A 27,827-nucleotide genomic window follows, 5' to 3' on the forward strand; every position below is an offset into this window, starting at 1 on the left:
AAAGGAGCCGGCGGGCGATGACGAGCCTTTACGTCGGCGCGTAAGGGGGGGGGGTGCGTGTGAGGTCATCGCGCGGGCGGGCGGGCGGGGTCAGGCGGTTTGAACGAGACGAAGACGGAACCGGAGCCGGGTACGGGCAGCGGACGCGGTCCAACGGAGAGCCGGTGAGCCGGCTAGCGGGCACGGGACGGTGGCTGGGGGGCGGCTGGGCGGGCCTCGAGCCGAGCCGAGCGCCAGCGGGTCTCGCGGGCAGTGCTCGGGCCGCTCCCCGCGGCGGTGCGGTTCGGGCCGGGTGGGGGAAGGGCGGGGCCGTGACCCGGCGAGCGCGGGCTGGGGGGCGCGCGCTCTTCGCTCCGCCGCGGGAGGGGAGGGGGCGGGGCGTCGGGCCGGAAGTGGGGGCTGCCCCTCGGCGGCGTGGGGGCTTATGGGCCGCGGCCTAGGCGTGGAACCGGGACAGGAGGCAGGAGGTTCCGGGGTGGTTGGGCCGGGTAGGGGGCGTGTGTGGGGTTGGAGTGGGCCTGCTGGAAGTTCTGAGGACCCCCCCACTGTAGGAGACGGGGCCGCCTGATGATTTAAGAGTCCAGGTTTTGGAGTATTGACCTCCCTGCTGTGCGACCTTGGGCAGGTGCTTTAACCTCTCTGGGCCTCAGTTTCCTCATCTGTAAAACGCGGGAGAAAGATAATACTACACGTAGCAAGGTCTTGTCCCCGAGTATGGCGAAAAGCAAGCCGGCTCCCTGGACTTCTTCCTTTCTTCATCAGTATTTGTTGAGCGTCCATTGAGCTCTAGGCACTGTGTTAAGCACTGGCTATACCCCCAGGAGTAGGAGGGCAAAGACCTGCTTTCTAGTAGTCTACACGGTGGTGGGGAGACCGAAAATTAAAAAATACATGGAAATGAGAAAATTAATACATGGGAAAGAATTTCATATGATCACTGGCGAGACAGTGTAATAGGGTGATATGAACAGTGCTCTTTCAGTCCCTGTTTCACAACTGATCTGGGGTGCTGCAGAGCAGAGCTGGGCCTCTGCTCCATTTTGGGAATGAAACTCCTGAAGTCCATTGAAGGAAGATGCACCAGGCCTGCCATCCGCCTCTCGGATGGGGTATCTCTAAGAAAAGTGATAATAGCAGCTCTTTGCTAATTGGGCACTTGCTGTGTGCCAGGTGTTCTGTGGTTTTATGTCATTTAATATTGTGCTTGTCTTTTAACAGATTTTATCTTCATTTTACAAATTAGGGGACCGAGACTCTGAGAGGTTATTTGCTTTATGGTGTCCAGCAAGTGGCTGAACCCAAGTCTGTGACTCTTTGAGTCCAGGCCCTTAATCTCTGTATTACGCTGCTTCCCTGAGGTCCAGATCTAGACAATGTGTTTCCAGTGTGCCCTTTATGATGGTGTATATATGTATACAGTTTCTGTGGCTAAGAAATGTATAGCGGTTTCTGGCACATAGGGAAGCTTAGGACATGCTGTGTTTTTCACTTAGAGTCTTAGTTAATCCTCACTGCCTCCTCGGGATGAGCAAATGAGCTATTTGTGATCTGGAAAGGTGAGGTATTTACCTAGGGCCACATTGCTTTTTTTGGGGGGGAGGGGTTGCCCCCCCATTCTATAGTGCTCAGTATGGTACCTTGAAAGTAATAAGTGCTCATCAGCCAGCTTTGAATTGGAGTGGGCTTGGGAGCCTTTAGGAGAGGGTATATATGGAGAGGTAAGGGAATGCTTTTTCAAGGAAGTTTAAAGGTGGATCAAGGAGGGGTGAGGTTTGTGTGGTGATCATGGGGTCTTTCTTCCATTGAGGCCAAGCAGAGGAATCCTTATGAAGGAAGAGAGTGAGCTGTCGCTAGCTGTAGCTGAGGCTCTGAGAGCTGGTCTCTTTTGACTGCTTGGAAGAGCAAATTAAATAGTTGAGTCAGTGGATGTTTATTGCACATCCACAGGGTGCCTAGCCCCATGTATTTAGTGGCTGCTGAGTTTGCGGAGCACATGGGGCCAGGTATTAATGTGCTGCTAATGAAAGAGTTTTAAATTTATGATGAGGAAAGACCATTAATGTTTACTGAGCTGAGGTGTGGTCAAGAGACACACGTGGCTTTACCAGCTGCTTACATTTTATGGCAGCATGATACACACAGTATCTGATGGATGTATGTATGAATGTTGCCAAAATGGATTACAGGTGCCCACTCTGGGACTGTGGTGGTTTTTGTTTGCATGTGTCTCTCTTTGGTACCACACAGTCTGCATTTCTTTTCTTCCTTTAGGGATTTTAAACACAGGAGTCACTTGGTCTGATTTTCGATTCAGAAAATTCTTCTTGGCTGCTGTATAAAAACAGTTTGAGACAGAGGCTAATTTGACGTCTCTTGCAGTGGATGGAGGTGAGAGATGGTAGTGACAGGTCTCAGGTGCTGTTTTTGGCCCTGTAGATAGGATAAATGAGACACGTCCCTCTCCTGGACTTGTTTGTTTAATACCAAACCATTTTTTGTGCCTTACCTCATTTAAACCTCACCTCAGATGGGGGGCATTCACTCACAAGATAAGTGAGGTGTATTGAAGCTAAGTAACTTGCCCAGGTTCATACAACTGAGTGAGAACCTCATGTTCAAACCCAGGCTTCAAATATTCAGCTCTTTCCTTAGTGCAAATTTCCTACTGGTTCAGATCCCATCTGGGAACGATTCAGAAATGAAGAGATAATGACAGTTGCAGAGGTTTGAATGAAGTGCTGTGGGAACATAGGGATTAATTTCCCAGTGGAGTCAGGAACTAAATTGTATTGACTTCTTGTATAACATGGTTTTATCATCTGAGTTTAGGTAAGAGAGTTGATAATTTGCTTTCTGAGACACATTTTTCTCTCTTTGACACTGGCCTGCGAGCCTGAAAACAAGTAGCCTTTACTGAGCCCACTGTGTGTAATGTGCTGTGCCAAGTCCTCGGGGGAAGGGGGAATGTGGGGTGTGAGGGCACAAACCTGATAAGTCAGTTATCTCTCCAGGCCTGTTGCTAAAGAGGAGGTTGTGTGGTAGATCTCCATCATTTCCGGCCCTCACATTCTGTAGCTGTTTGACTTGTGAGGTGTGCTGGAGACGCAAGGGAAGACTAGCTAGTCCCTTGGTGGAGGAATGAAGTGCCACAGGAGTGCTCAGAGTCCCATGGTGATTCCAAATTGTCCTGAGTTTTTCTTCCCCCATTGATCATATTGATGTCACATGAAATGAGGAAAATTACAAGTGTTGGTCATTGTGAAATTTAGTATTTTATAGCAGGAGTCCCCCACCTCCAGGATTTAATGCCTGATGATCTGAGGTGGAGCTGATATAATAATACTAGAAATAAGCGCACAATAATGTAATGCACTTTGAATCATTCGAAAACCATCCTGCCTACCCCCTCCCCCCTTTCCCCAGTCTGTCCATGGAAAAACTGTCTTCCACAAAACCAGTCCCTGGTGTCAAAAAGGTTGGGGACTGCTGTTTTGTAGTCATGAGTCCTCATGGTAATTGCCCAGGAATTTCATTTAGATCGGGATCCACCTGCCCTTATTGTTTGAATCTTCTCTTCCCATTATCTATTCACCAGCAGTCGGTGAGCTTTTTCAAACTTAAATAAGAATGTGATTCTCCCCCATTTAAATCCCAGCAAGGCATTCTTGAACAGTTACGGGATAACATCTGAACTCCTCATCATGCCTGCAGAGTCCTAACAGGATCTGGCTTCTTCACTTTTCCCACTTCTATTCCTCCTCATCCTCCTGCTCACAGGGCTGTAGCCACTCTGCTTAAGCTTCTCACTTAGCTTAGCCAAGTGTTTGCTAAGTTCCTGGTTCTTAGTAGGCCTGCAGATGGCCTCCTGTCCTCAGTAGGTTCAGCAGAGAATTTTACTAAGGACTCTGCTCTGTGAGGTATTTGCCACCACCTCTGTAGTACTTAGGTTATAGCAAAGGTTACTTTTTTGATTGTAAAAGTGGACATATTCTTTAAGAAAATTTGGAGAACCTCGTAGTGGAAAATATAAAGAGAAGTTAATAAAAAGCCCACCATCTGAAGAAAACTGGTGTAAACATTTTGATACATTAATGGATAAATGAATTGACGTTTTCTAAGCAGAGCACATTTTTATACCAATCATATTAAAATGGGGCCTGAATTTTAGGCTGGCTGGTGTTGAGCCATTCATTTCAGGTCTTGTTTACTCCTGGAAATCTAGGCTCGTGGCTGGAATCCTAGGTCTTTGATTTGACGTCTTGGGGAAAAATGGGGGTGAGGCTTCCAAATTGAGTGTCGTTATACTTCTGCTCTGGTGACTCCAGGAAATGCTTGCGCTTTCTTACTGCCCAATAATGCGATCCCTTCTCTTTTCTCACATGCTGTAGAAGATGGCAGTGAACGTGTACTCAACGTCGGTCACCAGCGATAACCTCAGTCGACATGACATGCTGGCCTGGATCAATGAGTCTCTGCAGTTGAATCTGACAAAGATTGAACAGTTGTGCTCAGGTAAGAGAAGTTCAGTAGACCCCTTTCCCCAGGAAAGCCTGCGAGTCCTTCAGGGATGCACAGGTCGGTCCATGTTGATTGCAAAAGCCACAGGTTCGGGTTCTGTTTTAGGGCTGCTCTGTTTGTATCAGTCCTGCCTTGGTTACACTTGTGAGTGGGACTGCTTGAAAGGAGCCTGCTCTCTTCTGGCCTGTATGTCCACCGTCTTCCGCTGTAGCAGCTCCATTCCGAGGCCTGCAGCTTAGCCTCAGCTGCTCCATCTGCAATGTTTACATCCAGATTTGAAGTGACTTATTTGAGGACAATAATTGTAATTGTTCTAGTTCTGTTATTAGTTTATCAGTGGCGTTTCTTACTCCCACATAACTCAAGACCATAGTCAGGCTGGTTTGCCATTTCAGCCACAACTTTACTGAACTACTGTTTATTAAGAATCCGACAGAGAAGTGCTGATTTAAAACAAGAACATACATTATGTGTTAGGGTTATCAAAATTGGATTTACCCTAGATAGGAGGTGGGGTCAAGAATATGATGAAGAAGGAGGAGCTGTATATCCTGCTGCTACTTGAATTCTTATCTTGATCTTGGGGTGGAGAATTAGAATCTTCAGCTTCTCCTAGTAATCATAACAACAGTTACTTAATTGAACACTTGTGTGCGAGGGTTATGTAAGTGCTTTCAAATATCTTTTTATCACTGTACCTCTGTGAGGTAGCCTCTTGATGAAAGTGAAAGAGGAGAGTGAAGAAGTTGGCTTAAAGCTCAACATTCAGAAAACTAAGATCGTGGCATCCGGTCCCATCACTTCATGGCAAATAGATGGGTAAACAGTGACAGACTTTATTTTTTGGGGCTCCAAAATCACTGCAGGTGGTGACTGCAGCCATGAAATTAAAAGATGCTTACTCCTTGGAAAGAAAGTTATGACCAACCTAGACAGCATATTAAAAAGCAGAGGCATTACTTTGCCAACAAAGGTCCATCTAGTCAAGGCTGTGGTTTTTCCAGCAGTCATGTATGGATATGAGAGTTGGACTATAAAGAAAGCTGAGTGCTGAAGAATTGATGCTTTTGAACTGTGGAGTTGGAGAACTCTTGAGAGTCCCTTGGACTGCAAGGAGATCCAGCCAGTCCATCCTAAAGGAAATCAGTCCTGAATATTCATTGGAAGGACTGATGTTGAAGCTGAAACTCCAATAGTTTGACCACTTGATGCAGAGAACTGACTCATTTGAAAAGACCCTGATGCTGGGAAAGATTGAAGGCGGAACGAGAAGGGGGCGACAGAGGATGAGATGGCATCATCAACTCAATGGACATGAGTTTGAGTAAACTCCGGGAGGTGGTGATGGACAGGGAGGCCTGGTGTGCTGAAGTCCATGGGGTCACAGAGTCGGACACGACTGAGCTGAACTGAACTGTTAGGTGGGGATGTTTATTAACCTTATTTTACGGATGAGAAAATGGACTTAGAGAAATTGAATAATAAGTATAGGGTTAAACAACCAAGAATAGATTTGAGGCTTGAACCGTGTTTGAAATCAAGAGCCCATGTCCTTCAGCCTCTGTACCGTACTTGTTCTTCAGACTTTTCTTTTACCAACTAGTGCCATTCAGATCTCCTTAGAATTATTGCTTTCATTTAAATGAAAATTTACTAAATGAATTCAGCTTCTGTACTTCCTTACTTTGTAGCTGAGTCTTGGTCTTAGTTTCATTTGCTGGTCTTGTTACTTCCCCTGTGAGATTTAATCCCAGTTTTATAGATGGTCAGAGAGGCTCATTGTGAAGTTGTACAGTGAGACAGGGGTGCCCAAGAGTCACGCCTACTAAACGTCAGTTGCACTGTTAGTCATAGGTGCTGTTAGATCTGTGTTGCTTTTCCTCTAGTTTCATTTCACCACCACATCCCCTTTTCTTGGAGGCTTTTAAAGCTCTTGTTTGCCCCGTGATTAATGACTAATGGGGGGGATGAGGTCATCTTAATTTTGATTGGAGCCAGCTTTTTCACCAGCAATTTTTCCCTGAAATTTGCCTCTTTCTATAAATACACTTCAAGATGTATTTCACTTAATTAAAAAATGAGGTCTCTTTTCATGTGTAGGTAAGGTGTACGTGTGCTGATCTGGCTCCAGGTTTCTCTCAGTCAGTCAGGGAGCTGTCGTTGGTAGTCAGGGCTGGGCACGAAGAGACCGCAGTCTGCTCTGAGCCATGTGACTTTGGATGGGGCCCTGATGTTCTGATTCTTCATCTGTAATCTGGGATAGTAGGATCTGATTCACCTGTTGGACTGTTGTGAGACTCACCTGTAAAATTAGCTCTCAGATACGGATTCTGCACCAGCCCCTGGGACAGGACACATTCTTGTTTTACAGAGGAGAGGAGCCTGCATGGGGCACAGCTTATGCATTATAGAGCCTGATCTTGCATCCAGATCTTTCTGGCCACATAGCTGGTACTCTTTCTGCTGTGTACATGCTTTATCTTTTTATTTTATTTTTTTGACTGCACTGGGTCTTCATTGCTGCCCATGGGCTTTCTCTAGTTGCAGTGAGTGGGGGCTACTCTAGTTGGGATGCACAGGCTTCTTGTTGCCATGGCTTCTCTTGTTGCAGATCGTAGGCTCTGTAGTTGTGGCACTTGGGCTTTGTTGCCCTTGGCATGTGGGATCTTCCCAGAGCAGGGGGTTGAACCTGTGTCCCCTGCGTTGGCAGGCGGATTCTTAACCACTGGACCACCAGGGAAGTTCATCCATGCTGTATCTTTTGAAAATAAGCATTTGGAAGAGAGGTGAACAAATGTAAAATATATTACCAATTATAGTGATATTGTTTCATTAAAGATCTGTGAAGAGTTTGAATTTTGCCTGCTGCCTGCCATTTTTCTTATTATAAAGTGCTTTTTCCCAGTGAAACATTCAGAATACTTTCTGTGATTTAAAAACAAACTTCTGTTCACAGCTTGTTCCCCCATTGAGAGTGGTGTGGGGCTTTTCTGAGTATGTAGAGGTTGCATTGTGTTTCATGTTAGTGTTTAGGAAATGGGGTCTCAGCTTCCAGTATGAGACTAAACAGGATGAACTGTGGACATTGTGTCCCTGAAGAAGGTCTGCTCCCAGGGGATTGGAATCAGAGAGAAAGTGAGGCTCCTCAGATCCTTGTGTTTACTGAGGCCTGAGGAGAATCCCAGGGACCTTTATCACAGGTGCCTGGTCCCTCCTGATCTTACCTTCGTTAAGCAGAGAGCCATGCACACCGGAATTCTCTGACCATGCACAAGCTTTGAGAGGTAGAAATAGATTTTTCCCTTGAGAGGGCAAAACCCTGAGTTTCTACACTGTTCATGTGCTGGCTGCCTGTGAAGTGGCTGAGTTTTATCAGCGTCTTGGGCTCCCTACCTCCAACGATGAAAGGAACCTCTGCTTGGCTCTTGTAGTGAGATAAGGTGCAGAGGACTTCAGTGATAGGGTTGGCTGGTTGTTTCAAGGTTCGTTATATTCTGTAGTCTCTCTATTTTGGAGACTTAGTCATCAAGTATTTTGGAAAGATAGTTATCAAGAAAAAAGACCCTGATCACAGAGAGTGATTGTGATGAGGGATCGCTTATGTCAAAAGGGGGATTCAGGAAAGGAAAGAAAGAAAAAAATTTCCCTGGTAGATTAGTGGTTAGGATTTGGGGCTTTCACTGCTGTGGCCTGGGTTTAATCCCCGGCTGGGGAACTAAGATCTCACAAGCCTGGTAGCAAGGCCCAAGAAACAAAAACCAAAAAACTGGAGTGGGGAGAAGGGGTTGAAGAATGCTCATTGCTTTCCATTCCATTCCTGTCTCCTTTCGGTTCCAGTCCCTGATCAGGCCCCTCTGCACTTTTCCAAGGGCCCAGCGTGGTGCTCTGAGCGTGAATGTCCTCAGATCTCCCTTCCTTGCCTTCTGTCCGGGCCAGCCAGCTTTACAGTTCCTGCGCTCTGCTGAATGGGAGAGGTGTTCAGATGCTCCCAGGCAAATGCTAGATTTCCTTTTTCCTTAGCTTACTGTGGGACCTTGGTGGCCCTTGAGTTTATATAAAGCAGCTTGTCAGTCTTGTTCTGGAGCCGTTCTGAGAGTGAGACCGTGCCCCTGACCAGGCGTCTCCTACTTTGTTTTCTCCTCAAATTGACTCCCTTTTCCATTTTGGACCTTAATTCCACCATTCTTCCCATGTCTCAGGCCTGAGAAGCATCTTTTGAGGCTGACTCAAGAGTTCTCTCGGGCTTCTGCAGGGTCTTTTGGCTGTAGCCTTTTGTCAGTTTGCAGGCTGCTGCCACAGTGGCCCCCAAACTGGGCCCTACACACCTCTCTCCTTGTCCCGTGGTAGCCTGGGCCCTTCACGCCTGTCTCCTTGTCCCGTGGTAGTCTGGGCCCTTTACACCTGTCTCCTTGTCCCGTGGTAGTCTGGGCCCTACACGCCTCTCTCCTTGTCCCGTGGTAGTCTGGGCCCTTTACACCTGTCTCCTTGTCCCGTGGTAGTCTGGGCCCTACACGCCTCTCTCCTTGTCCCGTGGTAGTCTGGGCCCTACACGCCTCTCTCCTTGTCCCGTGGTAGTCTGGGCCCTTTACACCTGTCTCCTTGTCCCGTGGTAGTCTGGGCCCTTCACGCCTCTCTCCTTGTCCCGTGGTAGTCTGGGCCCTACACGCCTCTCTCCTTGTCCCGTGGTAGTCTGGGCCCTACACGCCTGTCTCCCTGTCCCGTGGTAGTCTGGGCCCTTCACGCCTGTCTCCCTGTCCCGTGGTAGTCTGGGCCCTTCACGCCTGTCTCCCTGTCCCGTGGTAGTCTGGGCCCTACACGCCTCTCTCCTTGTCCCGTGGTAGTCTGGGCCCTTCACGCCTTTCTGCCTGTCCCGTGGTAGTCCGGGCCCTTCACGCCTGTCTCCTTGTCCCATGGTAGTCTGGGCCCTTCACGCCTGTCTCCTTGTCCCGTGGTTGTCTTCGGCCTTTTGGAGAGACCATTTTTATTGAGTTACTCTTCTGCTCGCGGAACTATCTCTTTAAATTTATTTTTGCTTAATTAATTCTTCAAATACCTCTTTGTGTTAATTGAAGCAGAAGACAAACTTATTTTCTTCTGAGTATAAGTAATTAGGTCTTCTTTATAGAAGTGTATTAAAAAAGAAAGCTAGCTTAAAGCACAGTGTTAAAAAAGCTAACATCTTTGCATCCTGTCCCATTACTTCATGGCAACTAGAAGGGGAGAAACTGAAAGCAGTGACAGATTTTATTTTCTTGGGCTCCAAAATCATTGCGGACAGTGACTGCAGCCACAAGACTAAAAGATGCTTGCTCCTTGGAAGGAAAGCTGTGATAAACGTATACAGCGTATTAAGGAGCAGAGACATCACTTTGCCAATAAAGGTTCATAGAGTCAAAGCTTTGGTTTTTCCAGTAGTTACGTATGGATGTGAGTGTTGGACTGAAAGAAGACTAATGCCAAAGAATTGATGCTTTGGGAAATGTGCTGGAGAAGACTCTTAAATCTGTTGAAGTGCAAAGAGATCAAACTAGTCATTCCTAAAGGAAATCAACCTTGAATACTCATTGGTAGGACTGAAGCTAAAGATCCAATACTTTGGCCATGTGATAAGAAGAGCTGACTCATTGGACAAGACCCTGATGCTGGGAAAGATTGAAGGCAAAAAAGAAGAAGGTGGTGGCAGAGGATGAGATGTTTAGATAGTGTCACTGACTCAACGGACATGAATTTGAACAAACTCTGGGAGACAGTGAAGGACAGGGAAGCCTGGTGTGCTGCAGTCCGTGGGGTTGCATAGAGTCGGACACAACTTACCACTGAACAACAACATAGAAACAAGAATAAAACTGTTATTTGTTTTATTACAAGTGATAATCACTGTTATCTTTTAACTGTATTTTTCCCTCTAATTAAGGTTTTATTTATTGAGCTCTTACCATAGGTCAGGCACTTTCCAAAGTGCTTCACCTGTGTAACCTGGAAGGTAAGGTCTGTCATCCCCATGTTATAGATAGAAAAACTGAGAGAAGTTAACTAACTTGTCCAAGGTTACTCATTTTAGCTGTATTTTCAGTATTTTCCATAATTTTAAAACATAATTGACATACATTTTGAATAACTAAGTCTCAAAATGCTTTAGAATTCAAAAGAAACAAAAAGGTAAACAGTGAAAAGCCTTCCTGTGAAAAGAAAGAGCAGAAGTAACCAGTGTCATCAGCTGGGTGGCCTCCAGAGAGAGTGTAGGAGCAGAAACATCCATCTGTCCACATCTTGTGTGCGTGTTCTTCTCTTTCCCCTGTTTTACACAAGCAGGGGCGTATTTGAGCACATTGGACATTCTGGAGAGTGTTCCCTTGTCCGTGCAGTGTGTCACGTTCTTTTCTTTTGTGGCTCTGTAGTACCATAATTTCTTTGAATCAGTCCCCTGTTAATGGACATTTCATGTATTTCCAGTCTGTTGCTGTTACAGACTGTTGTAGTAGGTATCAAATACAAGCACACAATGTTGTACATTGTCTTTCTTTTAAAATAAGGTAGTTTTTCTCATGTTAAGATGTCTTCAGAGCATTAATGACGCCTCACAGCCTTCCATTTCCAAATTGTTTTGGTTATTTATTTTTTTTGATGCCTGGACAGGGACTGTTTCCAAATTGTATTCATCGTTTAAAATGACTTAAGCTTCACCTACTCCTAAAGCCTGAAGGCTTTTGCATTTAAAGGAATGTGTTTCCTGTGTGTAAAACTTTGGAGAGTTCTTAATGTGGAGTTTTCTGATAGGGCATCTGTCTTATGTAGAATTCTTTTTTTTTTTAATCTGTTTTTCCCCTCACTCTTAGTTATGGTGATGACTCTTGGTCAGACTCTCAGACCTAAACTCATTTAAAAAAAATTAATTTAATTGGAGGATAATTAAAATATTGTGGTGGTTTTTGCCGTACATCAACATGAATCATTTTTTAAAAATTAATAAATTTTTGACTGTGCTGGATCTTCATTGCTGCTTGTGGGCTTTCTCTAGTTGAAGCAAGACGGGGACTACTCTCTGGTTGCCATGCAGAGGCTTGTCATTGCTGTGGCTTCTCTTGTTGCAGAGTATGGGCTCTAGGGTGCACAGGCTTCAGTAGTTGTGGCACCTCTCCGCATGCGGAATCTTCCTGGACCAGGGATCAAACCCTTGTCCCCTAAATTGGCAGATGGACTTGCCAACCCCTGGACAAGTCCTGGCCTGCATAGATTGTTGACTTCAGCTTCCATCTAATTCTCCAAGGGGCCTTGGCCCAAAATGGTTGCGAGCCTGTGCACTTGAGATAGTGCAGGCATCTGGCGCAGGGGCCGCATTGTGCCCGGTGTGTTCTCTGCTTGTAGCACAGATCTCCGTAGGACGGGGCTGTGCTGGTCAGTGGGGACCTGGTGGTTGATGTCATGACACATTGGTCCCACCCTAAGGCTGTCTGCATCTTCCAGCCACAGGTTACGTGAACCTGCTCTCCTGCCCCAAAGCATTGAGACAGCGGTCATCTGAGAGCAGTCCCCTTGTGCTACTTGTGTTGCCAGACTTTGTTATTAAGGCCGAGACTGGAAGGAAAACCCCTTTGAACCTCTTCTGTACCCAGTTGAGACATATACAGGTCAGGAGTTTTGAGCCCTTTTGTAAAAAACCACCTGACAGACTTTTTCCTTTTAAGCATTTATCTTCTTCTTTTGTGTGCTTATTATAAAAGTAATTTTCATTTTATATAATTAAAAAAAATAATATATTCAGTACCACCTCCCAGAGATGGCCATGTTCAGTCATATTTGATCTCCAAAACAGTAACCTTGTATGGTTTAATACATTGTGCTTTCTCCCAGTTTTTTTTCTATACATATAAAGATGAATGTTTTTACATATATGAAGACATGTTATAGATACGTTTTTGTATCTTATGTTTTCTTTTAACATTAAATCTTGAGCTCTTCCCCCAACCCCCGCCAAAAAATGGTGCTTTGATTGCTTGCATAATATTCTCTTTAAGAATTTATGTAACTGATTGCTCCTACTGTTGGACATACAGGTTGCTTCCATTTTTTCCTCTCGTGAATGAAGTTATACAATTTTCATGTGTAAATCTTTGCTAGATGTATTTTTAATGTGTATTACTTTATTAAATTTACTTTTTTTCCCCTTTCTTGGAAGTTTACTTTTTTTTCTTTTTCTTGGCTGCACTGTGAGTCCTAGCTACTGGATTGCCAGGGAATTCCCCTTGCTATACTTTCAAGAAAAAGAAATTATTCCCTTAGATCCCTTAGGTTGGATCCCTGTGTGTTTATTAGGTATTTACATTTTTGTATGTGTGAATTGTCCAATTGATTTGTCTATTTTTATTGGAATCCTCGTGTTTTTCTTCATATATTAACTCTGTTTCAGCCAGCTAGAGTGTAGCAGCGTGGTATATACCTCTTTCTTCCCTGAGCCAGGAAATGCTTTAGTCTAGGGTAGGGTGTTCTAAGAAAGTATATAGTGACATAGGAAAGAGCAGTGGACAGGGAGTCAGAATACCTGGGGTCTGGCTCTGAGCTTGGTCTCTGGCCTCTGTGGTCTTGAGCCACAGTTTTTGGTCCTCAGATTTTAAATTTATAATGGCTCTAAGGATTCTTCTAGCTCTAAAATAAAAACTGAAAGTTCTTCAGGCAGGTTTTTTTAGAGGAGCAGATGACTGACGCTTTTAAGTGGTTTCGAATGGAAAGTCTCATGAATGGTTTGAGAAAACTGTGTATTTAGTAAATGTACTTTATTTTGCTGGTTCAGAAAAAATACCTTTCATATGTGAAGCGGTGCTGTAGGTATAGATACTTCATAGATTATCTTCTGTGTATATGTGTGTTTTAAGTTGATTTGTATGTATCAGGATCCAAACCAGATCTATATATTGCAGTTGGTAAATTATTGCAGTCAACAAAAAGTTGACTTTTAAATCTCTTAAAACATAGCAATCATCTTCGTGCTACTAACTTGTTAAAGAGACTGGGTTGTTGTCTTATGAAATTTAGGAAGCTATTAGTGCCTCCATTTAAAAAAGCATAAATATTGCTAATTCACTGCCTGGTACATAGAATTCCCATAGTACATTTTTGTTGGATGAGTAAATAAATCAAGCCACCTCAAGAATCAGGCTTTCACTTTCTAGTGCTCCTTTCTACTAAGAATGTCACTCTGATCACTGAAGTGTTTCTGCTCTTTTTGCATCTTTCCAAAAATAATGATAATGGCACTCTTTATGCCAGATCTGGCAGGAAGCCAGTTTGGCCTGATGTAAAATAAGTTGAATATGCTTATTAAGGCTGCCTCATTCTGCAGAACACCTATCGCGTAGTTGCTGGATTTCTTGCCTCCTTTTCCTGAAAAGGCAGTAAGTGTACATGGAACCTGCCCTGTATTAGGAGAGTGCATTTTAGTAGGCATTAGAGAAATTGCATTCCTAAATTTTAAGTGCCAAGAAAACACTTTTGGGGGTAGTGATGGATAAGAATGAACAAGTGGAGGAAGGAAGAAATTGGGGAGCAAATGGGATGAACTATATGCAGTAATTTCTTATAGTGGCCTTTAAAATAGAAAAAATTTAAATGGAAGAACACAAAGATTCCTTCTGTTCAACTTTGTTTATAAATTGATAGGTTAATTAAGTTTACTTAGAGATGTAAAAAGCCCAGGGAGGCAGAATCGTAGGAAAAACACATTTTTAACCTAAGTCAGAGGATGGATCTTTGATCAGAGGATGGATCTTTGCCATATTGGGGAACTCCTCCTCCTGCTGGCATTCATTTTTCTTTCAGTTGTCATTTTATTGTCATGCCTGTTTCTTACAAAGAATAGTGTTAAAATTTCATAGGAACATTCCTTTTCCCTTCATCATGGGATTTCAGGTTGCAAGTATGTTGTAGAACTTAAATAGAACCACAGTTCTGTTACTGATTTCAAAGTCAAGTGGAAATGACGCTTTGGGATTTTGTAGGTACACTTCCACAACTTTTCAAATTGTATGGGGGTTAAGCGAGTTGGTAACTTTTTACCCTTCTTCTTTAATAGCTAATGCATTTAATGTTCGGGTGTGTATTTTCTTCTTCTTTTACTCATTCAGGGGCTGCCTATTGTCAGTTTATGGACATGTTGTTCCCTGGCTCCATTGCCTTGAAGAAAGTGAAATTCCAAGCTAAGCTAGAACATGAATACATCCAGAACTTCAAAATATTACAAGCAGGTTTTAAGAGGATGGGTGTTGACAAAGTAAGTAAGCTTTATTCTTTCATTTAGGGTATTTCTTAACTCGTCATAATTACCAAGGCTACCAGTGCTGACCCATGACTTTGGATGTTTTGTTTTTCTTTTCCCAATTTGTATAGTTATCTTTTCTCATGTTAACAGTTTACCGGGAGCAATGTGTCCCTCTGTTGTCCTATCCCTGGTTTCCTTGTGGTCATCTCTTCATCGTGAAGTTGGCGGCTCTCTGGAAAATCAATCTGTAAATGTACCCATTTTTTTTTTAAACTGTTTAATATATTAATCTGAGATCTAATTCTTTTAATCTCTGAATTTACTTCTGTAAAGCATACCATATGGTAGAATAAGTAATTCTAATAGAGAAGATTCTAGAACTACTTGACTTTTTTAGTGAAGTATAAAACCAAAGTATTAACTACAATATTTTTATAGCTAGTAGGTGCTGGAAAGTTCCCTCTTGCCCTCAAGGTTACATGAAGCTATAAGAAACAAGGTCCACCAGGCTTCATTGGAAAAAATATCTCTGTTTTAGTAGATAATACGTTATTGCACAATTAAGCAATTTCCCCCCCATTAAAAGGGCTTATCCTTTAAGCCATTTTGAGGGGGGAAACATTTTTCAGAAAAGCTTGTAATCACCCCCTAATTATCTTGCTTCTATATCTGATTTTTTATTTACTTTGAAATCAGTCTTAATTTAATTTTGTCTCTGCAATATATAAAATGTGCATTTGTATTGTAAAGATATCATTTAGTTATCAAGCATGGTTTAAACTAGCTTTAGCTTATACACAGTACTTTTTCTTTTTATGGAATTAATTTTTTTGAATAAGGCAGATTCCTAGAGTATATAAAAGTTGAGAGAATAGTGCAGGGATCCCCCATGTACCTCAGTGATTATCAACTCAGGGATATCAACTCATATATAACTCTATTATACCCCCTGTAGTCCTGGATTATTTTGAAGTAAGTTCCAGATAAAACTTTATTTGTTAATGTTTCATACCAAAAAATTAAAAAAAAATTTTTTGCTCATAGGGGTGGATAGTTAGATTGTAACTGGAATCCTTGAGGAGTTAAAAGATAGTTAAGCTCTGACCATTTAAAGTAATACCTGATATCACAGTATTCTTATACAATAAAAACCTTAGAGGGTCCTTTAAAGTATGTTTTAATAGGATTGTAATTACTTGAAAAACATGCATTTTGTAGAAGTCTATCCCAGGATTGATTCTGTACCTTGACCTATTTTTAAGATAATTTTTTTTTTAACACAGTTCATCATGAATGCTTGTTATTTTGTGCTCTGGACTTGGTACCTTGTGTCAGGCACTGTGGCCCTGCAAGTTCCATGGGAGGTTTACTTTTTACAGTGGAATGACATGTTTTAAAATGTGTTTGGATGTGTGTGTGTGACTTCTATATGATACTTGTTTCTTTTGCATTTCTGATTTCTTTTGATGGACTTGAACTGTGGGGATTGGCTGTTGTTAAGTTCTTTGTGGAAGGTAAATTGAATGAAACTTGCTCTACAACCTTCCAGGGGCTTACTGAACATTTAGTTCTTGCCTCTTTGTCTCCTTTTAGCAGACTTTATACTGATTTTGATGAAGGTGAACACCTTTGATGCTTGCCAGAAACCTCTTGCTTTGAACTAAAGAATCTTATGTTTTTCTGCAGATAATTCCTGTGGACAAATTAGTAAAAGGAAAGTTTCAGGACAATTTTGAATTCGTTCAGTGGTTCAAGAAGTTTTTTGATGCAAACTATGATGGAAAAGAGTATGACCCTGTAGCTGCCAGACAAGGTCAAGAAACTGCAGTGGCCCCCTCCCTCGTTGCTCCTGCTCTGAACAAACCGAAGAAACCTCTCAGCTCTAGCAGTGCAGGTAAAAAACAAACCAAACCACCCCTGCCTACAGACAAATAATGCCATTTCCAAATAATGGTAGTCTAGGTATTTATTCATTCATTCAGTATTCACCCAGAAGTGTTTGGGTAGCCATAGGCTTAGGGATCTTAAGTAGCATAATCCCAGCCTTATGGCAGGAGCATGGATTGTGACATCAGGGCCCTGTGTTTGTTCTGAGATCTCTGGAGCCTCTATAAGCACTTCACCTCTGCCCTGTTTCCTCCTCTGTAATAGGGGAATTTCAGTACTGGCCCCAGAAGTCTGTTCTTGAAGCCTGAATGAGTTACTGTTCGCAGTTTTGCCAACACTCGTTGGTTGTATGGAATAGAAATCCCTCAGGTTAGCTCACATAAAGGAGAGTTAGTTGGAACACAAGGACATTTCATCTTAGAGCCCTGGGTTGGGAAGTTGCAACCGGACCTGAAATCTCAGAAAAAAGAGCTTTCCAGGTCCCTCGGGGGCTGTTCTTGGTTCTGCATTGTCCTCCTGTCTGCAGAGCAGCTACCTGTGCTTACTCACGGCTTCCCTGCCCTTCCTAGAACCTCAGCTGCTAAGTTCTGTGATGCCAGCAGAATCTAGGAGGCAGGGGAAGGCTGTTTTTAAGAGACTATCTCTTGAAGTCCCGGCCTAGTGGGTTTTCCCAAATGTGTTTGTAGTGATACACTCACAGAACGTGTGTGTACCTTGTGGAGCGGTGGGTGTTCTACAGACGCTAACTCCTCTCCAGAAGGTGGTAAGAACATTAATTAAAGTTGCATAGTACCTTGAGAGAGGGCCTGATCCATCTGGTAGGTAGAGAGGGATGTTGCGTGCTTTGTAATTTTTATAGCTTTATTGAGCTCTTGATTGACTTACTATACAGTTCACACATTTAAAGTATACAAGTGTACAATTGAATGGTTTTTAGTACATACATAGGTAATGTTATACTATTGCCATGATCAGTTTTAGAACATTATCATTACCCCCCAGAAGAAACCTCATATGCACCCAGCATTAGTCACTTGGCATTTCGCCCCAAAACTCCCTCCCTGACAGTCCTGAGCAACTGCTGATCCTCATTGGATTTACCTATTCTGAATATTTCTGAATGGAATTATAGAATATGTGGCCTTTTATGTCTGACTTTTTTCATTTAGCATAATGTTTTCAAGGTTCATCCATGTTGTATTATGTTATCAGGACTCCTTTTTATGGCTAAATAATATTCCATTGTGTGGCTGTAGCACATTTTATTTATTCATCAGTTGATGGTGATTTGAGTGCTTTCCATTTTTAAGCTATTATGAATAGGGCTGCTGTGACCATTCATATACAAGTTTTTGTGTGGGCATATGTTTTTATTTCTCTTGGGTGTGTGTCCAAGAGTACATACTCTTGGAGCAGAATTTTTGGGTCATGTGATAACTCTGTTTTAACCTTTGGCAGAACTACCTGACTGTTTTCCAAAGTGGCTGAACCATTTTATTTTCCCAAGCAGAGTATATGAGGGTTCAGATTTCTCCAGATATTGAATACTTTGATTCTTCAGCTTCTTAGAATGGGGAATTGCATAGATAACCCTGTGCATTTCATATTTCAGATGCTGCTAACAGGCATGTGGAGACTTGGATTAAGTATTTAGTCTTCAGTTTAAACATATGCTAGAGATCCTCCAGCGGAAATGCCTGTTACTCTGGGTGGCCTTAAGGTCATATGGTTGTTGAATAGTTTGGAATGTTAGGAAGACTGAGATATTTCTAAACCTGGCATAATATATAAACTTTGCAAAATATTTGTTGAATGAATAAAGTCATGAATGATAAATTTGCCTTGAGGTAGCCCATTCCTGATTATTCTTTATTATTTTAACTTATCAATAGATTCGCCCCTTTACCGTTTCTTCCTTGTCTTTGCTTTGGTCATTCTTACTGAGAGAAGTCTTTCCATCCCAGTCAGTGTGCTGCTTTTCTCTCCTGACCCTCTAAACACCTTCTTAACAGGAATCGGGAAGGGGTTTTGAAGCCATTAGTGGTCAGAGCAGTCTCTACCCGCTCGCTCATCTTCTCAATCCAAGGAGTGTGAGGTTCTGAGTTAGGAGACACCTTACTTTCCAGATGGGGTGTCATGGGTGCCCCACAGCTGGGGCTGTGAGCTCCTGACGTGAAGTTTCCTTTTGCTCTGTGAAGCTGCCTGTCTGTGCCTTTAGTTGGAGCTGGGGTTCAGGTAGTTCATCAGTTTGTACCAGGTTGACTTTGCCTTTTTCAGATGATAGTCCAGTTCACCCCAGCGGAAAAAAGACCACACCTAAAGACTTATTGCCAGCACGAAAGATCATGGCTAAAATTGGTACTTCCCTGTGCTGCCAGGATGCAGAACCACTTTGGGTGATCATGGGGTGTAATCTTGCATGCTGGGCTCTCAGCGGTGGGTCTCTTCACTGCATAGCTGTGGAGAGCAGTTTGTCACAACCTCCTCTTGTTGTCTGGTGGGTTCTTTTTGTCTTGAAATTTCTGCTCTTGGAACAAAAGCCAACTCTGTTCCTCTCTCAGCTCCACAGAGGCCCATTGCAACACACAGAACTACTGCAACCCCTAAGGCTGGCCCGGGTGTGGTGCGGAAGAATCCTGGTGTAGGGAATGGAGATGACGAAGCAGCTGAGTTGATGCAGCAGGTAGGCATCTCCTGTGTCCACAACAGGAACCCTTTGGGGGAAGGGGCGCTTGCTGCCCTGAGCGGGGAGCTTGGTCTTTGTTCTTGTGGGAAGACCTGCCTTGTCTGTGTATCACAGCAGTGCTCGTGACATGTGTCAGGGCTTTGGGACCTGTGTGGGGACTGTGAGTGTGGACATGAAGGTGGAAGAGGGGGGACTGGAAGCTGTTTCTAAGCTTGATTGTTTCTATTAGAAACCAGTATCTGTTTGGAAATGCACGCGTAAGGTAGAACCCTGTTGAAAGTCTCTGGAACACTGTCAGGGATCCTGGGGTTCAGAGAATGTCTCTTGAATTTTGGCTCTGACAGGAGATGATGTAGAGCTCCTTTCTAAGTAATAATTAAAAAAAAATATTCTGCAGTGTCCCTGCTGAAATCCTGGGTCACTGGAGAATCGAGTGGAGAGTGGCAAAGCCTATGGCTTTTCTGTTCTTAATAGGTAGATGATTTAAAACGTCTTCTTTTGACCTAGTTAAGTATCTGAAGACAGTTGGTAGAGGTCTCCGTAGATCAGAACAAATTTTAGATTTTTAAACATTTTCTCACTAATTCTTATAGTTGTTTTGTTTGCTTTTGGTTGATCCTTGTAATTAATTCCAGATTTAAAAATCAAGGATGCTCTGTAATTCTTATGTTTGGGAATGAACCTTTTCACTTTGCTGAAAGCCAAGTCCTAAAGCTTGGGGGAATTAGCCTCACTTTAATCCAGAACCTCTTGTGACCCAGACCATACTCTGAGGAAATCAGGACATAAAAGCCTGCCCCCAAGATCACATTTTTTTTTTTCGTTCTTTGATTTGTGTGTGCCCATGGCGTAGGTGCCTTGAGAGGGTGGAGGTGACTGGGTCGGCATCCCCGTTGTTGTGGCGGCCTCAGGCACGCGGTGGGCACTGTGGCTGTGAGTGCAGGAGTCCTTGAGGGCGAGGAAGCGTCCCCGGAGCTGCTGGTTTCCAGGCACAGGTGTACACAGAAAGTGGTGTCAGAAGTAGAGTAAAGGGGTGTCAGTACTGAGACTCGGTGGCCAGCACAGGGTTGGCCTCACGCTCTCCAGAAGAAGACGCAATGGATTCCATGGGACTGCTGTGTGAGCGAGCACTGGATTTAGGGGGGTGTAGATTTGCAGCTGGTCCTGACTCTGCCACTTCTAACTTGGGGCGGGCGAGTCACTTAACCTCTGAACTCACTCCCTCATATGCAGCGGGGCCAATACTTTACTCTCGGTGGTTGGATGGATTTTACAAGCTGTTGTTTTGCCAAGTGCCTGGAAGGGTTTGGAGTAAATGGGGTAAGTGGGGGTGGATGAAAGACAGTTGTGATTATTATGGTTCTTGTCTGTGGTCTTGATAGAGTGAAAAAGGTTTTGAAATATGTTTTCAAAGTTCACAGGAGTCAGATTTTTTTTGTGTGTGTGAAATATACAACTGTTAACAGCAAAAACAAAACTAGCATTTTTAGAGTGCAGGTGCCAGTGCTCTCCTAAGCATTTTGCTTTCGCTTTTGCAGCATTTCTGTGAGGGTTTCCAGAGAAGGACAGCAGTGCAGCTCACATCCAGCCTGTCCAGCCCTGCTTCAGAAATAACATGTGTGGCCAGCACAGGGCTTTGATTTTTATCATTATTATTTTCAATGTGAAGGATTTTAGGTTCTTTGCAGGTTATCAAAGTCCTGTGCACACACTGTTACTGACTCCCATGGCTCATATACATGATCTCTCTGACCCTGAGAGTATTTAAAGTGGTGCACTTGATAAAGGGATGGAGGTCTGGGGGACATGACCATATTGGTCCTGAAAAGTGGAGCCTCATGGGCTTGGTGGGCAGTGTTTTCTACACAAATTACCTTTTGGTGTTCATAGCCTTAGGAGAGCTTCAGTGATTCCATATTCGTTTTTTTAAATGTAATGAATTTTTATTTTTGACTGCACTGGATCTTCACTGTTGTGCGTGGTTTTTCCCTAGTTGCGGAGAGCTGGGGCTGTTCTCTAGTTGAGGTGCACAGGCTTCTTGTTGCAGGTGGCTTCTCTTTTTGTGGAGTACAGACTCTAGAGCATAGTCTTTAGTGGTTATGGCACATGGGCTTAGTTGCTCCAAGCCATGTGGGATCTTCCCGGACCAGGGATTGAACTGGTGTCCCCTGCCCTGCAAGGTGGGCCCTTGACCCCTGGACCACCAGGGAAGCCCGATTCCACATTCTTAAGTCATCCTGGGGAAGTGTACTGTTAGTTGACTCTAGTCCAAAGTAACACAATTCAGTAGAAATAGAATTCAGTAGAAATAGAATTCAGTAGAAATAGAATGTAAACTGGAAATGTGAGACATACATGTATAGAACTGAAAGTTTTCTGGTAGTCACACTGAAAAAAGTAATAAGAAACAGGTTAATTCTAATAACACTTTACTTGATATATTTAAAATATTAGCATTCTGACGTGATCATTACAAATAATTATCAGTGAGATGTTTTACATTTGAACACTGTACTGGGTCTTTGAAATACAGTGTGTATTTGATAGTTACAGCCTGTCTCAATTGCACCGGCTACATTTCAAGTGCTCAGAACACCACCTGTGGTTCATAGCTACCGTATTGGCCAGTGCCAGGTCTAAATCATTCTCCTTGGGCTTCTTAGGTTCCAGCTGTTACTTCACTGTAAGAGGATTGTATGCTTGTTGATTGTTTCCTGTGGGTTCATGGTTATTGAGGGATGTCAGGGAGGGTTGCTGCCTTGGCCTTGTGGGTGGGGCCTGTTGGGCTGGTTTCTGGTGCCCTGGATGGTTTATGGGTGGGAGAAGGTTCCAGGGGGCTTATGGGGGAGGCACCGGTGTAACGTGCGTGTACACGTGGGCTCCAGGCTGCGCACCGTGTTAAGTGCTTCCCTTTCCTTCTCATGTGATTACAGGCCTCTTCTCTCACTCGGGGGCCTTGGGCTGAAGGTCCAAGCAGCTCTCACTGCTGGGGATAGTCACCTCTGATCCTTTTGTCCCCTTCTCCCCCTCCGCTTTGGGAGTAACTGATAGTTTAAGGAAGGGCTACAAACAGCACTTAAAGCAGGGGTGGGGAGAGTGGGGGCGGATGAATTGTTTTGCAGGTGACTAGGTGGTGTTAGTACTTTATTGAAACTTTTTCAGTTATTTTTATTTATTTTTAAATTATTTATTTGTTTTTGGTTGTGCTGGGTCTGTGTTGCTTTGTGGACTTTTCGCTAGTTTCAGAGAGCGGGGGCTACTCTCTTGTTGGGCATGTGGACTTCTCATTGCAGTGGCTTCTCTTGCTGCAGAACACAGGCTTAGTTGCTCTGCGGCATGTAGGATCTTCCTGGATCAGGGATTGAACCTGTGTCTCTTGCGTTGGCAGGGGATTCTTTACTGCTGAGTCAGCAGGGAGGCCCCTCAGTTATTTTTAAAAGTGATTCCTGTGGTTGCTAGAGGAATAGTGAGAGTGTCTAGAACCTTGTTTCTAGAGCCTTGATTCTGGATCGATCTGTTCAGGCCTTTGATAGCAAACATTGAAATTAAGTCTGACAAAATGGTCCTGGTGGTTCCAGTCACCTGCTCCTCATCTCTGGATGCCTCTCAACTGCAGGTTGTGAGGGGGCGGGACCTGATTCCTTTGGTTGGGCCTGGCTGCTGCTTCAGGCGGTGGGGAAGCTGGATGAGCTGTTTTAGTAACTAGACGTTCAGAAGGTGGATTAGATGCCTGTAGTGCTTCTGGCTCTCAGAATTCCACTGCCCACATTGTTCTCAGCAGCTGCACCTTTGATTCCCTGGCTGGGCTTTCCATGGCCTTAGCCTCTAAGGCCTGTGAAGATTTTATATTGTACCATTTGCCATGTAATTTGCATTCAGTGAGAGTCATAGTTGAATATACTGGAATGAAGACACACTGGACAGTGAGAGTTGTTTTATGACTTTTATTACTCTTGGCTGAACAGAATCCTGACCCATTCACTGAGATGTGTTTTGTCATTGCCTCTTTGTGGAAATTAGAGTCCCTCAGTGGGGCTCCTGGAAGATCCTGTGGCATGAGTGGTGAGCTGATGATATGCTCAGGGATCTAGGGGTGGAATATGGTGGGGTGTGCCCCTTTCGTCTGCTCTTGTCTCTCCCTTTTGAGACTGTCTTAGGGGAGAGAGTGACGCAGGGACCCTTTCATCATAGGGTGCTTTTCTTTTGAGCCATGGATCACACCCTAGCCCCAAGATATTGGGGAGAGAAATAACTATTGAGTTTCTGTGCCCAGGTCCCCCTCAGTACTAGCTATCTTTGGCCCGTATTAGTTGTCTTTAACTAGTTTTGCTCTCCTGCTCATCATTTCTACCCTGCTCCCTTGGACCAGACCTTCTCTTACCGTTGACTTCAGCTTGCAGAAAGTCCTGGACTTGACTGACCAAGTGTCCTGGTATGGACTCAGTATATAATTGGCAGCCACTCTGCTGGGCCAGGTTGTGGATTCTGCTTCTATATTTGTCTCAGCACCCATGCCTTTTTCTCTTTGATCTTGTCTTAGTCTCTGAGAAGTGCCTGCATGTTTCCTCATGTAGCCTGTCCTTTCACGGGAATTGTTATAGTCAGAGTGCCATGAATAAGCCCATGCTATTGATCTGGGGCTGAAGAAAATTGACATCAAAATAAAATGGGAGTTTTGTCCTTGTTAGAGAATTTGATGAAAGATCACACATCTCCGTTCGGGTTGGAAGTTTAATCTGATGTCCTGTTGGTGTATGAATTCTAGGTGTCTCACCCTTTCTAATGTTTTGTGCAGGTCAACGTATTGAAGCTTACTGTTGAAGACTTGGAGAAGGAGAGAGACTTCTATTTTGGAAAGCTGAGGAACATTGAGTTGATTTGCCAGGAGAACGAGGGGGAGAACAACCCTGTGCTGCAGAGGATCGTGGACATTCTCTACGCCACAGACGTACGTGCTGACTTGGGGATGTTTTCTTGCCATTTTGCCACCTAAGAGAAAATATATTTTATCTGGTGGTTTTGGCAAGCTCAGTACTGATGCTTGTTGTGTTTCAGCATAGCATTCGTTTAAAGACTTCATTGTTGACCCTCAGAGTAAGCCAGAGGGGGGTACTTCACCCGCTGCCTTGAGGTCTGAAGCCTTTGAGGCTGGCACAGGACGGTGAGGTGGCCGGCTGCCCTGCTTCTGTAGCTTGTGGCCACTGGTAGGTCACGAGTGCCACCAAGTGCTCTTAATCCTGCCGTCCCCGCTCCACCCCGCTCAGCTTGGATCCCTCAGTCTGAGTTGCTGCCTCTTTTTTATATGGCCCCAGGTGTGCCCTGGAGAACCAGGCGCATGGCCCCCGTTTGATGTCTGCTGCCCACACTGGAATGTGCCTGGTTCCCATTTCTCCACACTGTCTTGTGGTCAGGTCTCTTGGGAGTCATGTGTATTCTATAGCTGAATAGGAAAAACTCATTTTCCCTGGATTTAGGATTTGACATTTTGCTCTGTCCACTGTTTAATGGCTATAATTACTAATAATTCTTTTGCCATGCCCATCAGTGTCTTGAGGATCAAGCTATAGTCTGTCTTGTCTAAGTGTTTCACAGTATGTGGCCATGTACAAATACAAGGTAACATTAGTGTTATTAGCAATGTCCTCTAAATGTATTAATCGAATTTGGGGTTATTAAGACTAATGACTGAAAAGTTGATAATTTGTTCAATAAATCTGTATTTCAGGCTTGTAGTGTGCCAGATAATGCAAACAAAGGTAATGATGATATAGGTGTCTTTGGGTTTAGTCCAAGTATTATTTTAGTGGAGTTATACATTAAGTAGATTTAGCCATAGAGGTTTAGTTTAAAAAAAAGATAGTGGTTGAAGGGGGAGTCTTAAGTTTTTATGGTGGTGTAGCCATCAGCTCATGCCAGATGCCTGGAGTGAGTGTGAGGTGGGAGTCACACATCCGAGGTTTCCCTTGCCGCTCGTGTTTGGTCAGCCTTGTTAGTTGTGGGTAAACAGACCACCCACAGCACCTGCAGTAGCATGCAGGTTCCTTCTTGTTGTTCAGTCAGTCATGTCTGACTCTTTGTGACCCCATGAACTGCAGCACACCAGGCTTCCCTGTCCTTCACCATCTCCTGGAGCTTGCTCAAATTCATGTCCATTGAGTCAGTGATGCCATCCAACCGTCTCATCTTCTGTCGTTCCCTTCTCCTAAGGGGGATGCAGGTTCCTAAGTGCAGTCAAAAGAAGGCATGAAGGAAAAGCTGGCAGTGTGGACAGTTTATTGAGAGGAGATGATCTGGTACTATTATGGTGACTTAAGGGATTTTTGAGGGTCAGTTTTCTTAAATAGCTTTATTGAGGTTCATTTGGTGTAATGAACTACATGTATTTAAGTCCAACTTGATGTATGACATTGCCATCATCAAGCCAGTGGACACATCCATCACCCTGAACAGTGTGAGGGTGCGTTTGTGCTCAGTTTTGGCCTTCCGGGCGATGTGGCTCCACTGCCTCACTAATAGAAAAGCAGCCACTTGATCTTGTGCCATTCAGTGCCAAGTGTGTGGTAGAGACAGGAAGAACCATTGACTTTCAGAGGCTTCAAATATGAGGAAAGGGAACTTACAGTAGAAACTGATCTTTCATTCAGTGTTGAATAATCACTTTCCCCTCTCATCTTCCCATTTCAGGAAGGCTTCGTGATACCTGATGAAGGGGGCCCACAGGAGGAACAGGAAGAGTATTAATAGCCTGGACCAGCCGAGCAACATCTGAATTCTTCACTCCAAATCATGTGCTTAACTGTAAAATACTCCCTTTTATTATTCTTAGAGGACTCACTGGTTTCTTTTCATAAGCAAAAAGTACCTCTTCTAAAAGTGCACTTTGCAGAAGTTTCACTCCTTTTCCAATAAGTTTTGAGTTAGGAGCGTTTACCTTGTAGCAGAGCAGTATTAACATCTAGTTGGTTCACCCAGGGAACAAAGAGGCTGACCATGGGGCTCACTTTGTGGATGCTGGTAGCACTGATAGCTGGAGAAGGGGGAGACCTCAGTAGAGAAATGTAAAGACTGATTTGAATTTTAAGTTAATGTGAAATCTTGGCAGAGAACGTTTTAATAAATAAATGCCTTAAGAGTATTTAAAAGATGCTTCCATATTTCAAAATACAAAATGTGTGTTTGACATTATGTCTGGGAAGTATGGGCTGGAACCTGGAGCCTTTGGGACCTGCTGTTCCCAGCCTTCGCAGGACTGCTTGATCCTCATAAGCCCAGACGTTGGCCCAAAAGCAAAATTTGAAAAGTTATTTTGTAAGCCATTTTGATGTCCTTGACCAATATAGCATGCCTACTAAGAAGCAAGAGGCATTGTTGCCTGGATGAATAGAGGGTGTGTTTCAGGCCTGAGACGTCTGAGTCAAAGAGCTTGATTTTCATTGAGCATTTCTCTGGTGATTTTTCCAGTTATCCCTGATAATTCTGTGTACTGTGTGTGTTTTTTTTTTTTTTTTTTTGGAAATGAGGTGTGTCCAGTTTTTAAACCTAACAACTACTTTTGGGGACTTGCCCACATCTCTGGGATTTGAATGGGGGCTGTGTCCCATTTTACTGTCTTTTAAGTTTACATTTAACATGTTCCTCTTCTCTGCTCCCCTTGCCCACTGGGGACTCCTCTTTGGCTCCTTAAAATTTGCTGCTTAGAGTGGAAGTTCAGCAGGCAGGTGATCATACTGCAAGTTCTTTCTGGACCTCTGGCAAAGGGAGTGATCAGTGAAGGCCACCACTCCCTTGGGATCTGCAAGGCTGGGTGTTTTTTCGGTACCTGCTGTCCACAGCCCTCCACTGTTATCAGAATACTTTGCCAGTGCACTAATCTCTTTGGAGATAAAAATGTTAGCGTGTTACTAAATGTTAATTTTCTTTTGCAGAAAATATAGTACCATGTCTGAATTAATTATTAATATTTAAAATATTTCATTCCTTAACTCCCTCATCTGCTTTGCTCACAGCTGACTCAGTTCCTTTGGCAGAATTCTGCAACATGTGTGTCACCCACTACTGAGACTGTTCAGCCCCTGATGTATTTGTATTGATTTGTTTCTGGTGGTAGCTTGTCCTGAAATGTGTGTAGCAAGCAGGTATTTTATGATAAAATTGTTGTGTAGTGCATGCTCTGTGTGGAATTCAGAGGAAAACCCAGATTCAGTGATTAACAATGCCAAAAAATGCAAGTAACTAGCCATTGTTCAAATAACAGTGGTGCTATTTCTCTTTTGTGGCCTTTTAGACTTTTGTTGCCCTAAAATTCCATTTTGTTGGGAACCCATTTTCCACCTGGTCTTTCTTGACAGGGTTTTTTTCTACTTTTAAACAGTTTCTAAATAAAATTCTGTATTTCAAGAGTGTCATGTCTTCTGAAATTTGTCTTGCCCTGGGTATATTCTTTTGGTTCAAATGATAAGGTAGCCGGCCATGCTTCTTCCTTAA

The 27,827-nt window shown here is 43.7% G+C and overlaps 2 protein-coding genes across 4 annotated transcripts in view; both read left to right on the top strand.

Annotated features, from left to right (window-relative positions):
* MAPRE1 (microtubule associated protein RP/EB family member 1) lies at positions 1-27,743 on the top strand. 3 transcript variants are annotated; one of them, XM_043883395.1, is made up of 7 exons: positions 1-130; positions 4,389-4,512; positions 14,637-14,782; positions 16,457-16,664; positions 19,219-19,340; positions 24,139-24,291; positions 26,028-27,743. In XM_043883395.1, exons 2-7 carry the CDS (start codon positions 4,392-4,394, stop codon positions 26,082-26,084), a joined length of 807 nt encoding a protein of 268 aa, XP_043739330.1. In that variant the 5' UTR covers positions 1-130; positions 4,389-4,391; the 3' UTR covers positions 26,085-27,743. The 3 variants fall into 3 exon arrangements, with proteins under 3 accessions (XP_043739330.1, XP_043739329.1, XP_043739328.1); XM_043883394.1 differs by having other exon boundaries at positions 23-164; XM_043883393.1 differs by lacking the exon at positions 1-130 and adding an exon at positions 2,272-2,388.
* Positions 23,463-27,827, top strand: part of EFCAB8 (EF-hand calcium binding domain 8) — a 61,873-nt gene continuing 57,508 nt past the window's right edge. Inside the window, exon 1 of the mRNA XM_043883391.1 lies at positions 23,463-23,474. The gene's annotated coding sequence lies outside the window, so the exon portion shown is untranslated. The remainder of the gene's footprint in view (positions 23,475-27,827) is intronic.

This window comes from Cervus elaphus, chromosome 23 (genome assembly GCF_910594005.1).
Source record: "Cervus elaphus chromosome 23, mCerEla1.1, whole genome shotgun sequence".
Classification (NCBI taxonomy): Eukaryota; Metazoa; Chordata; class Mammalia; order Artiodactyla; family Cervidae; genus Cervus; species Cervus elaphus.

Coding starts and splice junctions, on each gene's coding strand:
- MAPRE1 (XM_043883393.1), top strand. Junction 4,513..14,636: donor GATTGAACAGTTGTGCTCAG/GTAAGAGAAGTT, acceptor TTACTCATTCAG/GGGCTGCCTATTGTCAGTTT. Junction 14,783..16,456: donor AGAGGATGGGTGTTGACAAA/GTAAGTAAGCTT, acceptor GTTTTTCTGCAG/ATAATTCCTGTGGACAAATT.